The sequence below is a fragment of the Homalodisca vitripennis genome, chromosome 4 (assembly GCF_021130785.1).
Source record: "Homalodisca vitripennis isolate AUS2020 chromosome 4, UT_GWSS_2.1, whole genome shotgun sequence".
Lineage (NCBI taxonomy): Eukaryota > Metazoa > Arthropoda > Insecta > Hemiptera > Cicadellidae > Homalodisca > Homalodisca vitripennis.
Genome location: NC_060210.1, coordinates 180,386,286 through 180,401,582, shown reverse-complemented (window position 1 = coordinate 180,401,582; position 15,297 = coordinate 180,386,286). Strand labels below are relative to the sequence as shown.

Genomic DNA, 15,297 nt, shown 5'->3' with positions numbered 1-15,297 from the left:
CCTGCATGCAATTCAATACAATAAAGATTTTATCTGTAAATAATATAATCAATAATCCTTTATATTTAAATATAATCAGTAGTTTTGATCATGACAATGAGTATCCCTATACATATAATTTCAATAATAAAAATATAAAACTTTTTATTTATGAATAAATTAAATTTGTAATTGTGAGAAATAGTTCTCATAATAAGAAAATGATGTGGAAAAATCTGCAAAAGTGCAGGGGACGTCTTACAATGTTCGTCCTTACTGTACACATGCTACAAGAAACATTTAAATTTTCATGTCTTGGTCGAATGGTGTTGAACAATTGAAATCATATGCATATTTTTATTTTGATATATATAAGCTATACTTACTTTACTATTTACGTACCATTAACGTTTTATCAAAGTTGTTAGCATTTATAAGATAAAATCTTGACTATATTATTAAAATTAAATGAAATTCAAAAAGAGAATCCTTACTATAAATTACTATGGTAATTAAACCGTGAATACGATTTACTTAATGACAAATCACGTGCGTCATAATCTTTTACAATATTTGAATAATAAATTTAATTGATAATCTGATTATACAACACAAACAGATTGTATTATATAATTTAAAGGTTTTACTGTTTGTATTGATTTCACTCATCCAGTTAGAGAACAATTAGAGTATTCCTAGTATCTAGTAAAGTTTCAAATCTTAAGACTGACACCTGAACTAACAAAGATCTTAATTCTGAGCTAAAATTCTAAAGATATTAACTGACTCAAACTTGCCTGTTATTCCAGCCCCATTTCTGTCGACGTAATAGTAACTTTGCACTTTTAGTTATGGAATTAGTTATGAATTTTGTTTACAATAAGCACATCTTTTTTTAAAGTTCTACATATTTTTTCGTTTATTTCATATATATAAATACGTGTGACGTGTAGATACATTAAGTTTAATTTAGTTTGATATACGTTAAACAGTAAACATAATTAAAAATATTTGCTAACTTTTCTGTCAATTTTAAGCTCACAGTTTGGTGTTTTAGTTATTAAGAGTAGGAAAAATTAATTTCCAATTTATGTTTAAATATTATGAAATAGGTTACACATATACTACTAAAATTTGTATAATAAAATACATTATTGAGTATGTAGGTCATCTATGTGAGAAACACGAGTGAATAGTAAACAACATGAAACACATTTAGCTACAATGAAGCCCCAATAGCACAGACATGTTGGCCATGAACATTGACCGGATGAAATGGCAGTCATGCATCAAGCTACACAATGTCAGCTGTAATGTACATTATTGATCTGTATGAGAAATAGGGGTAAGAAGAAAACAACTTTGGACAAATAGAGCTGCAATGAAGCCTAAATAGCTCAGACATGTGGGCCATGAAAGTTGTTCTGTTGACACAACAGTGTCATGTATCAAGTGTAAGTAATCAGTCTACACAATGTCAGCTGTAATGTAGATTAAAAATTGTTCACTATTGTATTGGCTGGTGTACATATAGAATTTCTCAAATATTAGATAAATAGTTGTAAGTAATCCTGTGGTATTGAGTAGACTGTTTTATTTCAAAGTATTTTTAACAGTTGTTGTTAAACTTCCACATTTGATAAGCTTTGTGGACCAAGAAATATTTTGCCTCTCGGAAATTGTTCCTACCATTGTGGATACACGTATAAACCACATTATGTATTAATTATTTTATTTGATCTATGTTAGTATTTCCTTTTTAAAGATTAATAAGGCTTGGAAAATGAAAATGTCTTTCGCCAGGCTACAAATCTAGCGGGAGTAGGTTATCAAAGGTCAACAGAACTCTGGTAGCATCTGATTTATGGGACCACATGGTTTTAAGAATTGTCTGATATCTTTTTCTGGACTGGGGGAGATCTCTTACGTTAAAGATAAATTGTTATAGTGTCCTGTTTCCACTTTAACAACATACAAGCAAACTGCGCTCCACAAGCCCTTAAGAACCAACAATTAAAATACTACTCCTTTCCAAAGGTGGTTTGTGAGTCGTCTGATCTGTGACTAGTGAAATGGCTTACAAAACCGCAGCACATAGGGCAGAATGTCCCTTCACTAAGTGCATAGCACAATTACAGCACTACATCAGTTGGATGAAAATCAAGCAGATTGGCTGATAAACATGGAGATCAAACCATGAACCGATGAAACCGACGACCTTCTGTTATCCAATTTAATAATACATTGATAAAATATTTATAATTTAAAATACCACACCTCAGACTTTGTATATTATTGTAAAAAAATTTATACGTTGTAATTTAATAATTGTAAATTGCCAGTAATGGCTTATGCTGAATGTTATCTCTAACCACTTAAGGACTATACCTATGATCCCGCCGCGCCGCGTTGTTCCGGACTGACTATAATACATTTCAATTACATCCGTGAAAAATTATATGTTGAGAATTATTACTGACATAAAATCTGTATTGACTGGGCTGCAGAACGGGAGCAGTGAGTGTCCTATACTTAATTGAATAATGTTACAGTATTATTCTTTACGCTCCATGTGTCGAGATTTATAGTTACAATATATACGAATATTCACTGTAGGAATAAAAGCTAACTGATTAGGTAATGCGAATAATATAAAAACTCCACTAACAAACTGGACGGCTTGTGTAGGGGCAATTACCAACTGTGTGGACGCCAAGCCGACGCCACGCCACAACCGCCGTCGCTTGCACGTGACATTTTATTCACTTCAGTCCTCTTCAAATCATTATTGGCTTTTGTCAACGCTTGCCTAACGATTATTTTAGCTTAACTAAACTTTTTTAATATTTTTTTATCTGCTACCTTAAAACAATTAAAAAATGAAACTTTGGATAGATTCTGGAAAATAATAGTTTAATATAAACAATATTATATAACAATTATATATTATATAACAATAATATATATATCTGTATATATATCTATGTATATAACAATATTATACATTAAACATTTTCCTGTAACACCACATATTTAATAAAATTAAATAAGGTAGTTGCTACTTATATCACATTTGTGTTCTGACTACACATTAATTGAGGTATTTAAACATATATAAGACTGAAATAACAAACAAATTTCACTCTACTTAGTATATTTTAATATATGTGTATGTTAAAAGATACATGAAATGACGTCTGATTTAAACCTGATAGAAGTTTTGATCAGTGTCGATGTTGAAATGTGCGACTGGTGCTGTAGAAAATACATCGACAACGCCCCTGGCGTGTTTTGCCCGTGTATTGAGAGTTACGCTGATGTTACCTATTGTTAGGTGCACTTTGTTGATAGTACCAATACTTCCATTGTTGCTTCTGACATTGACCCCTGTGTATAGTCTTTATTTACATCCTATTGTATTGGGCCACAAATGTTAAAGCGGGTGAGAATATATGATTGGAATAAATTAAAAAATATTGACCTCATGAAAACATTAACTTAAAACAGCGTCTTGTACCAAAATTATAACTGGTATATTACTTTACATAAGTGGAATGTTCACTTAAAAAAGTTAATAGTTAAATTGTTATAGTTTTTATACATGCAAAAGGTAAAGTGGAACCCAATGCTACAATATGGTGGAGGTTACGAAGATTATTTGAATTAAGTATTTACTTTACATAAGTTCAGTCTTATATTGAAAAAATAAAGGTAACAAGTTTTGATTACCAGGTTAAACTAAAAAAATTTAATTTGTTTTCTTCTAGTTCCATAAAAATTCTTAAAAAATTGTAATATTTATGAATGTTATTTTAGATGTTGAAAGTTTCTTTTACTTATTCATATATTAAAAGTTTACGATAATTATGAAAAAAAAAAAAATTAGGAAGCCTTCTATTGGTGACTCCATTATATTAATCACCAAGCGAAGAATTTTGTTTTATATATATATATATATTTATTTATATATATGATATATATTTATTTAAATGTGTGTAACATTTAGAGAGGGTTTTAAGATGTTGCATTCTCTATATTTCACGCAGCCGTAGTATTCTAACAAACCAAACATAATTTTCACACTGTAATACCACGGTGTATACTACTTAAAAATACATTACTAATGGTTTAAAACCCATTTATTGTTGTCAATTTTCTATTTGTGGTTTTACGTACGAAATGACATGAGGAGTTGGAGTGGCGTATAGTGATTGTGTCTCTGAGAGTTGACGAGTGTCAGAGTATAGTGATGTACTCGTAATGATTGTACTGTAGGACCACGGCCGTGACGAGCCGTAAAGAGGCGACCATAGCTCGAATCATGGTTTTTCAAATCTTATTATCACAAGCTAAATACGGTTAGTTTTTCAGTTTAAAGACTTGAAATTGTGTATCTTGACTGGGAAATTCCTGATTGACCAAATGTGGTCTATAGTTGAAACCATACAAGAAATGATTGTACAGAAAGCCCCACCTCAGTATTCCAACTGCTACAAGTACAGGTTATCTTTGTATGTGAGGTACTTAGCATCTCCACTGCCATAGTCATTGAGTACCTTGATACGTTCTTAAATGAAAGATGAGTTGGTGTTGTAAACTATAGTATTCGTGTTGGTTAGATTTGCTCTACCATAGATGCATTAATGACTCAGATACGATATTTAAAAAACCAATTACCGAATATTTCAGCAGATGCAGGTGTGAGATTAATCTTTGTGGTGTTGGTACTAAATATCTACACTGCAATTGATACAAGACTATATCTATAACAATATAAAACCTATTCCCCATATTTAAAAATTCCCCGTAATGATAATTTGAGTCTGATGTAGTGATACTTTACTTGATTATTGTGTCAAATGTTGTAAGCAGAAATGATATGTAATGGACTATTTATGTACAAGTCCTGGCAAATGAGGTGTAACCGCACTGTTTACAGGCAATTGCCGGTGTACTGAGTATACAGTTATTATAATTTGTTTACATAAAGAAGTCGTTGGTTGCAATGTGTGCATTATCATTGGTCTGAGGTGGTCTAAGTACTGTAGATCGAATGACGAACGCAGTGATGAACATATTTTGAGCTGAAACTACATTTGTTCCTTTCAAAAGATTGTAGCGATGTAAATAAAAATTAAAACGTTCAATTATATTTTGTTGTTTATTGAAAACAGCTTAACGGACATCGCGATTTGACTACCTATCCCTCGCTACATATTCGGTAAAATGATTGTATCGTTTAATATTTTTCTTTAGAATTCTTGCTATTATTCACGGTACCAAAAACTCTTATACTTTATAATAAATTAATAATATCGAAGTAGAAAGTTTATATTGAAGTAGACTTTTTTAGTGCAGGCAATATGTTTTCTTAATCAAGGGAACAATGCAAACGTTTTACTAGGGGCTGCCACCACACACCCACCGCCCCACCAACCATCCACACCCGCCACGCACCCCACCCACGCCCCGCCCCCACACCCACTCCCCCGCCCCCCCACCGCACCCCCCCAAGGCCCCCACCGCCCTCCCCCCCCCCGTACACCCACCCCCCACGCCGCGACACCCACACCCCGCAACCACCCACTCCCCACCCCACGCACACCGCCCACCGCACACCGGCAATGGCCCACGCCACCCCCCACCCACACCTACACCACCCCCCACACACGCCCCCCACCACCCCACCACCAATTTGCCCGCCATGCCCCCCCCCCACCGCCACCCCCCCCCCAACCACACCACCCCACCAGCGCACCACGCTGGCTGGCCCCCACCGGCAGCACCCCACAACCCCGCCCCACCGGACACCCCCACCACGACAACCACCGCACACCGGCAATTACGCCCCACCGCACCCCACCAAACCACCCACACTGACCCACCCCCCCCGGGGGCCACACCCCAACCCCCCCAACATGCCCCCCCACCCCACCCCCTTCCCACCCACCCCTCCACCCGCCACCCACCAACACCCCCACGATCGGCCACCATCCCCCACCACCCCCCCGCACCCTACCCGCACCGGCCCCCACAACCCCCACCCACTTAACACCAACCACCACGCACAACACCCGCACACCACCAGCCCAACCAGCAACCCCACACACACCCACCCCCCCTGCCCGCCACCCAAACCCCCCCGAACCCCACCCACCGGCAATCCTCCCGCCCCCCCACCCCACCAACCCCCAACCCCCCCGACACCACACCCTGCAACCAACCACCCACCCCCCCCAACCCAGCCCACACAGCCCCCGCCCACAATGCCCCCAGCCCATACCCACCACCGCCGCCCGACACACCCGCCAGGCACCACACATCTCCCACCCACAACGCACCCCCCCACCCCCCACCCCACACCGCACCGCCCCCCCCCACCCAACCACAGCCCCAAACCCCCACCACTCACACACCCACACCCAGCACCCACCCCCTACCCCACCGCAACCCCCCCCACCGCCCCCACCGCCGCCCACCCACCGCCTGCCACCCCCACGCCCCCGCCCCCTCATCACCACCCGCCACCACCCCACACCCACACGCCAACCACCCCAACCCTCCCCCGACCGTGCACCACGCCAACCGCACAAGACCACCCCCACCACGCACCCCCCTTTGCCCCACCGCTCCACCCCTCCCACCCCCCACCACACCCCGCCACCCCCCGCCTCCCCCCCCCACCACACCCGCCCACCCACCTTCTCCGGCACCAACCGCCGCCCGCCCACCACCACCCCCTCCCCCACCCCCCACCACACCTCCCCCACCCCCCCCACGACAAAACCACGTCCCCACACCACCCAAGCTGCCACCATGCCAACCGGCCCCTGCCACCCACCCCAACCACACCGCCAACCCCAGCCACCCACCCGCCCACCCCCCCCACCCCCCCCTACCCACCCTCCACACCAACCTCGCCACCCACAACCCCAACCCTCACACCCCCCCTACACCGGAATTACGTTGAACCCTAGAATATTTTCAAAGATACTTTGTAACTTAAAGTAGGTGTTGTTTAGTTACGAGATTATCATATATGTATTTCGTGGAACAGGATAACTCCATTGTCGTGTTTTTAATATAATTGATTCACACCAGAAATGTTTCTTCAAATTAACAAAGCCTGAAAGTAAGAGGAAAGTGGGAATGTTTTTACCTTTTGAACGGTCAGCAATGAGCAAATAAAATAATTTGTACCACTAAAACATTCTCCTTTCGATACAAATTTTGATACAGGGCTCTTTTATATTACATCATAAATATGCTTAAAATTACAATGGATATAGTATGAATACACTCTTGTATAAACTTGTTTTGCAACCATTAGAGTTCAATATTCTTTGACCGTTAAATGAAAACAACACTGTTATAAAAGTATTTTATTACAAAAGGTAATAGTTAAAAAAGAAGATTCATTGAATTCAAAATCTAACATATTTTTATAACGCAACGGTTGTCGCTTATTTTAAACTACTACCTTCGTAATGGTATGATAGGTTACTCAATTTAGCTGATTTACTTTTACTTAATTAGAAAAATAAATGCTTTTGGCCGGTTGATAATTTAGATTTTAAGGAATAGGTAAAATGGATTCGGAAATTAACTTACTCTGTAATTTCCATGGTTTAAATAGAATATCAGGATATATAAAATATTAGAATGTTGTATATCCAGTGTCTTATTGAAATATTGGCAAGATTTTTTAACACTTAAATCTGTCTAAATGTAACAAATAGAAAATCACAAATAATAAAAAATACTTATGAACCTACCTAATGATAAACATTGGTAAGATGTGAATATGTATCGCAATTTTGTTTTTATGTATAAAGTGGTAGTTAAATAGCCAGTTATTATATTTAAAAACACATCATGGTGGCTTATTTAGTTATGTTGTATACCCCACCGGGTAGCCAGGACAATATTCTTGAAGAATACAAGCAACCGATATTGGTTAAAGGTATAATATAAAAAAAACTTTACTATTAACTGAGAGTGTGTTGTTGGCTAACTGTGGGACGCCAAGCCGAGCCACGCGACAACGCCGTTTCGCTTTGCACGTGACTTTTATTCACTTCCGTCCACAGATAAAATCTAGTATTGGCTTTTATCAATGTTGCTACAGATGCTGTTTGTTAAACTTATAAATATTTTAATTCTTTGAATAAATTAAACTTCTCACGAGAGGTTCCATATTTTGGAAGATTATTGATAAAAAAAAAAAAAGGCTTTTGTTTTGCTTTAATATAATGGACCAATATTTAGTTTTAGAATATCGTTATGGGTATTTTAAATTTATATATATATATATAGTATTTATTTAATATATATATATATTTTCTATATATAATAATATATTTATATACCAATTGATGGTCAATCTGTCAGAGAGACACGTTGTGGAGATGTAGATAAAGGGTGCGCAATTAACAAAAATTGGTGAAGTGAAACTAGAAAAGAACATTTACTAAAAATTGAACTTAATAATATCACTTGTCTATTATTTTGGAATATTTAATTTTAGTTTAATTACGGAGAGTGATAATTATGATTCATTTGAATCCGGTACCACCCCTCACGCCGGTTGAAATTAAAAGTGTGATGAACAGTACACCAATAAAAACCACTATGGATTTTATTGTGGAAAATCGCCTTACAATGAACCACTCTAAGTTATAGTGTAGGAGCTATATTATGTTCAGGTCATAGAATATCTTGTAATGTTGTACTATCCTCATCACACCTACTAGCATTTAAAAATAAATAGTTTCACATAACCATTTTAAACTCTATCATCAATACACAATATCACAGAGTAAATTTTAGATTTTATCTATTCCCACAATAAATACCGAAACTGTTCCTTTCCATTTCTATCCTAAACCATATTTTGGAAGAATTACCTTTACCTTGAAAGAGATCACTTGTACCTACCTACCTATTATATCCTTGTATTAGAATAGGATATATGCCGCCTTTGTCAATAACCAATAACTTTATCTGATCAGTTCAATAGCGGCGTGAACACTTTGCCATTCCCGTCAACGCTATAATTTTTATTGAGTAGGACAAGAAGTCTTAATTTATAATTCTATAGAAAAATCTCTACTCTTCCATAAGCTATGTAACTGTGAAATTCGATGCTCGCAATATTTTTAAGATACCTTTATAATCATATAGGTATATTCACTTTTGAATTGGATCGAATCTACCTTTATCTTATAACTCAGTCAGAACTGTATGTATTTTTCTAAAATGTGTATATTTCTATGGTGAAAATTAATTTATAAAAGAATCCTATGCGTTGAAAAAATATGTAGTTTAGTGACTACATAGTCATTAAAAATTTTCTACTAGTCTTATTCGGAAGTAAACATTTCATAATACACACAATCTGCTGAAATGGTGCTGAATACAATAAATAAATAGACCTAATGTTATTGAGGCTCACGCTATCGTACGAGTGCTAAGAATTTTATTCCACAAACAAATAAACAAAGGCCGCTGTTATGATTGGTTTACGACCTACATCCAGTTATAAAACTCTCAAAGCCTTGTTATAATCACCAAAGCTGTAAAGCTGTCAAAACAGTTTACTCAGTTTCCAACTATTCTTTAGATAATTTAGTGATAACAGGTTGTTTGGTAGTAACAATATGGGTTTACATACTTCACCTATAAATTAGTTACGTCTAACTAGGCTTTCTATATAAGTACGTTATATTGATTCCTAGAAGGGAATTTAACTGTTGTACCTACCTTCAAAGCAATATCCAAGAAAAAAAATACTTGTAATTGCAACAAAAATATAGAATTAAACTATTACAACTTTTAAACAATTAAAAATAAATATTTCTGATAAGTTAGCAGTTAAACTATTGTATTCTTTGCTCGAAATTGAAAGTTTTTATTACAATAGCCTTAAGTGACCCCAAATTTAAACTAGATATCAAAACAGATCCCCAACACGAATATTTGACTGTAATATTTCACACATATTATAAAGTCGTAATTAAATTACTCTTTGATAATCATCTAGTTTTACAGAGTTTGTATTTAGTTGTAGCTGTTGCTAGAATGTGAGAGTGTTATTGTTTACCTTACCATACACTATATTTAAAACATCTGAGAATGAAACAATTACTTAGCCCCATTTTAATGACATTTAAGATCTAAATTAAACTGGGGTGGAGATCTAGTGTTAAATAATTCTTTACTAACAAAATAAATCCATTCACAATAAGTATTATTTAAAATTACACATAAAACATTAAAATCTGTTAAGATACGAAGGACAATATTTATGTACCAACTTATTTAATAATAGAGAGATAGCACAAAATATTATTCTAATTAAATTGGAAAATCTCTTAAATAATCAAAGTATTCTATTTTGAGATAGAGTGATTCTAAATTTAGTTTATAAAATATGGCGGCCGTTTAAAGGTTAGATATTGAACATACTTCCTAAGCTCCGGATTGTTTAGTAAATACAGCTTACGAAGTGTGATTTGCGCCATTATATAATAATAATAATAATGACTTTTAAATTGATATATTATGACAGTTGTATTAACGATTTCAATAAAACTCTCCGTGGGCGTCTTCCAGTTTAAGCATGTGATGATTATTAGATAATAACGTAGTTAACAGGAATTTACAATGTGTAAAGGTTGCGGATTTTATGTACTGCAGTTAAGTTCTTTCTAGAAATTTTAAAACAAACTATGTATATATAATTTATATTATTTTAATTAAAGATACCGTACAGACCGAGTTTAAACTTTAGTACACGAAGATAGTAGTAATACTGATTTGGATAAGTTAGGCAGAACTGATCAACAAAATGCTTCAAGATGGTGGCTATTCTACATTTCCATTTGCATGTGATTTTTATTAACTAATTAACTATATTTAGAAGGCTTTTATATTTTGTTTAAACTAAGAAATTTCAAAACTGTAATTACAATACATGTTTAATTGTTATCACTTACGTTTTATGTGTTTGGCAGCCGATACAATTTCCTAGTTCCAAAATGGATATATCGCAGAACGTTGTAGAGCAAAGTGAAAAGGAGATTAAAAATTCTCAGTTAATTCAACAAACACAGTAAAACGCACACAGAGATAAAATTAAATATTTATATAATATTATACATGTAGCCTCCAAATTCACTTTGTTATTATATTTCACTTTTGAATTATTAAACATTGTGGTCTCGAAGTATAACCTATTCTTTGTTTGAAGGTTATTTTTGACGATGGAAGGATTGTGAAAGAAACAGGATTTTCCGGACATTTGCCATCGTTCAGTGAAACAAGAAATCAGTAACACTACGTTTCGAGATCTGCAATCTGATCTCTTCTTCAGGTAAAGAACTAACCTAATACATAATTACAAACTAGGTTAAAATAAACAAATCTTACCAAAGCGTTGTGGCACGCCTAAGTCAGGAATCACAACCTACATGTTGTTTGTCAAATTCACTAACTCTATAAACATGTACTTAATAAACAACTATACAAAACACTAATCATTAAAACAGAGAACTACGGAATACAGGTCACAATACGTCTTCACTCGTCTAATAACCACCTACGACTGACCAGAGGGACTAGCCAATGGTAATCGTCACGACTGGCTAAAACAAGATGGCGGAAATAAAAGGGAAGGGGGACAGGAATGGACCCTGTCGTTATTATTCGTTCATGCGAGATGAACTTCTTATAACCTATTATTATTTTTTTAGATAATTATATTAAAGAGATCAAAATGTACCTCAGAAATAAATACTAGTTTTATTATGTTTTACTATTTAAATTTATTTTATTACCATAAAAGCCTCAGAGTAATCATACAATTAGTTTTATACCAATTAACGTTTACAACTAATAATATATCTTTAGTTTCATATTTTGAGATAACAACCATGCATGAAATGTTTGTTTCTCCCACCATGGCGGAAGGGATATCTTAAAATTAAACGTATGGATATTGTATAGAATATGGAGTTAACCAGATATCAAATTGACACAGTTACGAGATTAACTTGGTTAAGTGATTAGACCAAATGATTAATTTAATGAAGGGGTCCACTTAGCAAGGCGGGTTAAGATTAGCAGAAGTTTCAACTATATAAGGTTACCTCAAATATATTTTGCTAGTAAGTCATTTCACCATGAATTTAAATGTACCAGGAGATTAAATGGTAAGTCCTCTTGTAACTCACGAGGAGGTACAATAAGTAATAAACCAGATTGTTAAGGTTTCATGGATGTAGTATATCGGTAGATTTAGAGTTTCCAAAAGACCATCATGGTGACCATGGGATTGAGTTAACCAACGAGGTAAGTTTAACAAAGGGTTAAATTGTTAGGACCAGGAGTTGAGGGTGGTGGAGATTGGATCTAACAGAGGTTAGTGTTCACTAAACACAAAGAAATTGAATTAGGAATAGAAGTAGGAATTAGGTGAATAGGGAGTTTAATTAATCGAGGAGTTTGTTCGTTTGATTCATATTTTAAGTTAGGCCAGGATTTGAATATTATCATAAGTTCAACAAGAAAAATATTCACTGTGTTGAGAGGGCCTTGAGGAATTAATACACCTCAAGATAAAATGTTCCAGTGGATTAACCTATAAAAATGTTACTTTAGTCAAGAATAAAAGATTGCCAGGGAGTTAAAATAGCTGATAAATCAATTCAAATAAATAAAAATACAAATCTGTATGTACCTAAGTTGAGGCCATATTGATATTTTTTACTCGTAATCTGAAATTGAAAAAGTGGTATTTATCGAAGTGGTATTTATTGACTACAAAGTTTAAAATGACCAGTTAACTAGAGAGCTAAGATGTTCCGGAAGTATTTTCAGTGAAGTAACAAAAGGTTTTATTAGTACGCCACACTACTTAAAACGTTACATTAGGAAATTAAATTTTACTAAGTGCAAGAATAGAAGGTAGATCCTAGATCCTAAAATATTATAAGTTAAGGATGGGCTTCCTTTTGGATGTTAGCCAGAATCACGCAAAGCCACTAATTTAGGGGTTCAGTTCACAAGAAATTATTTTACAGGGTATAGTTTTTTGAACATAAATCAGCGTTCTTAGCGAAAAATATTTGTCATCGATTTAAGAACATTATACTACATTATCACGTACACATTTTTCGTTTTTAATAGATAAATAGTCAAAAGCACAGCTATATAGCCTAATTTATTTTGATGTAGTTGATTTAAATCTGTAAAGGTTTACAACATAACCTTTGATACTGCTTTGATATTACCTTAACCAGATATCAAGGTTTAATGATATCTTGCTATATACTACCCGGTATTATTAAAATAATATCAACTAATTCGCAATATATCCAATAAAATGATGTTATTTAAATGTGTAGAAGTGTTTCCAATTCGGATATTCGTCACATTATAGTTTTCAGTTTTGGTTAAAAAGCTGCAACATAGAGCAAAAAAGCAACATTTAATATTGATATATTGATTATGTAAAGAGATATTTGGTGAGATTAAAAAAAAAGTATTTATAATTTAATTTTGAATTAATGAAAATAAGTTGTATTTCAATTATTCGATTATATTGTAAAAAAACGTAAACGTAAATAATTATACTGGTTTTAGTAAATCCATTAGAATGATGTTTTTTTTATTAAAACAATGTCTGTGTTGTGAAATGCTCAGTCAAAGCGAGGGTGAAGATGTTACTTTAGAGAGACTGTAACAAAGAAGCTGCCACAAGTCTCCATTCCCCGTGAATAATTACAGTTAAGAACTCTACCAAGAAATACAATTAGTGCCTAAGTTCTTTAGCTGAGAATATTTTATAGCAGGGGAGTTGCAGTTGCACTGTAGAATAATATACATGAAAATTTAGTAACACGCAATAGATTTAGTTATTAGTCACTGAATAGAATATAAATAGAAGCACTATAACAAGGATGCAGTTACATACGAAAGTTTATTTATGTAATAAATCCTAGATATTTTGTGCAGTATTTTAAATAAAGACAAGCTAAGGTATAAAATATTCTGTTTCTTAGAGTTGTTCTGTTGAAAGTTTTCTATCTTTAATAATATTTACTACATATAAACATATTTTATTATAAGTATAATGCACCTTCTATTGCGTGTAATAAATAGGCTGTAAACATTGTTGAAAATAATAGGTTGGTCTATTAATTAAATTACTGGAAGTTCTCCAATAATCATACGGTCTATTTCGATACCAAGACGGTTCACTTCTGGCTGGTTTATATCTTCCAGTTGAGCAAAAAAAGATGTGTCCTTTAAATCTGGACAACATTAAAGGTGTCCGGGTGTGTGATATATCAGTAACTGAAATGTCGAGATTTTGGAGTACAAGAGCATATCGATAGGTCAAATCTACTCTCGGAGTTGGATGGAATTCCTGAAGTGTCAAAAGTCTTGCTAGCCTAGACGTAAGAGCGAGCCACTTCCTGCCTGATTTAACTGGAGAGGCTGGTTCAGAGCTGGCGTTCACTTCTTCCAGCGGGATATAACTGATATTAATGGCCAAGAATTCATCCCCATGGATCTTGACAGGTGCGCCACCTACCCCCAAACTAGCCATCTAGAATATCCTGTCACTTCGGTAGTAGCGCAGAGATTATTTAAGGACTCCGTGCAATTTCTAAGCTTTCTGTCCTTTGGGAAAAAAAACATGATGGTAATTGTAGGATCTGAAACTCTAAATCTCATAGTGTCTCGCTGAACAAGGGTTAGCTGTGACTAACGTATGTTATTTACACTAAAGTAATAAATGTGATTCCTGGGTTGACTGAGCGTACGCCAGACATGTATCTACATGATCATAGAGGATGCCTCAGAAATACAGTGGCACACGCTAATCATGGCTGCTTCGATTTAACGCATGGCGCGGAATTTTTCATCGATCGTCCGATCACCAAATTCACCAATGCCGCCTCTCAATCAGTGTATGAAGAAGTAAACGGAAGGTTACACATTGGGCAGTAGAAATGCCGACGGCGGTCGATGTGCAGCCGCCCACTGTCACTTGTCACCGACCAGACAGTGGCGTACATAACCAATTGCACGTCTACATACTTAACGATCTTTTCCCTAGCCTCATTCTAGCCGTCATAATGCCGTCGCAAAAAATCTCCTTGCTTAATTCCTTTAAGAAACTTATAATACTCAGGTAATAATTGCTTTACGAAATGGGTGTATTGTTTATAGACAACTAAATGCTTACGCCTTTAGTCCTTTAGTTATGAAGTTTAATAAATATAGTTTGTTTACACGACTAGCTTTGTG

The 15,297-nt window shown here is 35.5% G+C and overlaps 1 protein-coding gene across 1 annotated transcript in view; it reads left to right on the top strand.

Moving 5' to 3' along the window:
* LOC124361318 (proline-rich extensin-like protein EPR1) overlaps positions 1-6,956 on the top strand; it is a 35,001-nt gene extending 28,045 nt beyond the window's left edge. Inside the window, exons 3-4 of the mRNA XM_046815365.1 lie at positions 4,415-4,499; positions 5,384-6,956. Coding sequence (XP_046671321.1) covers positions 4,415-4,499; positions 5,384-6,956 — 1,658 coding nt within the window. The remainder of the gene's footprint in view (positions 1-4,414; positions 4,500-5,383) is intronic.
* The last annotated feature ends 8,341 nt before the right edge of the window (positions 6,957-15,297 follow it).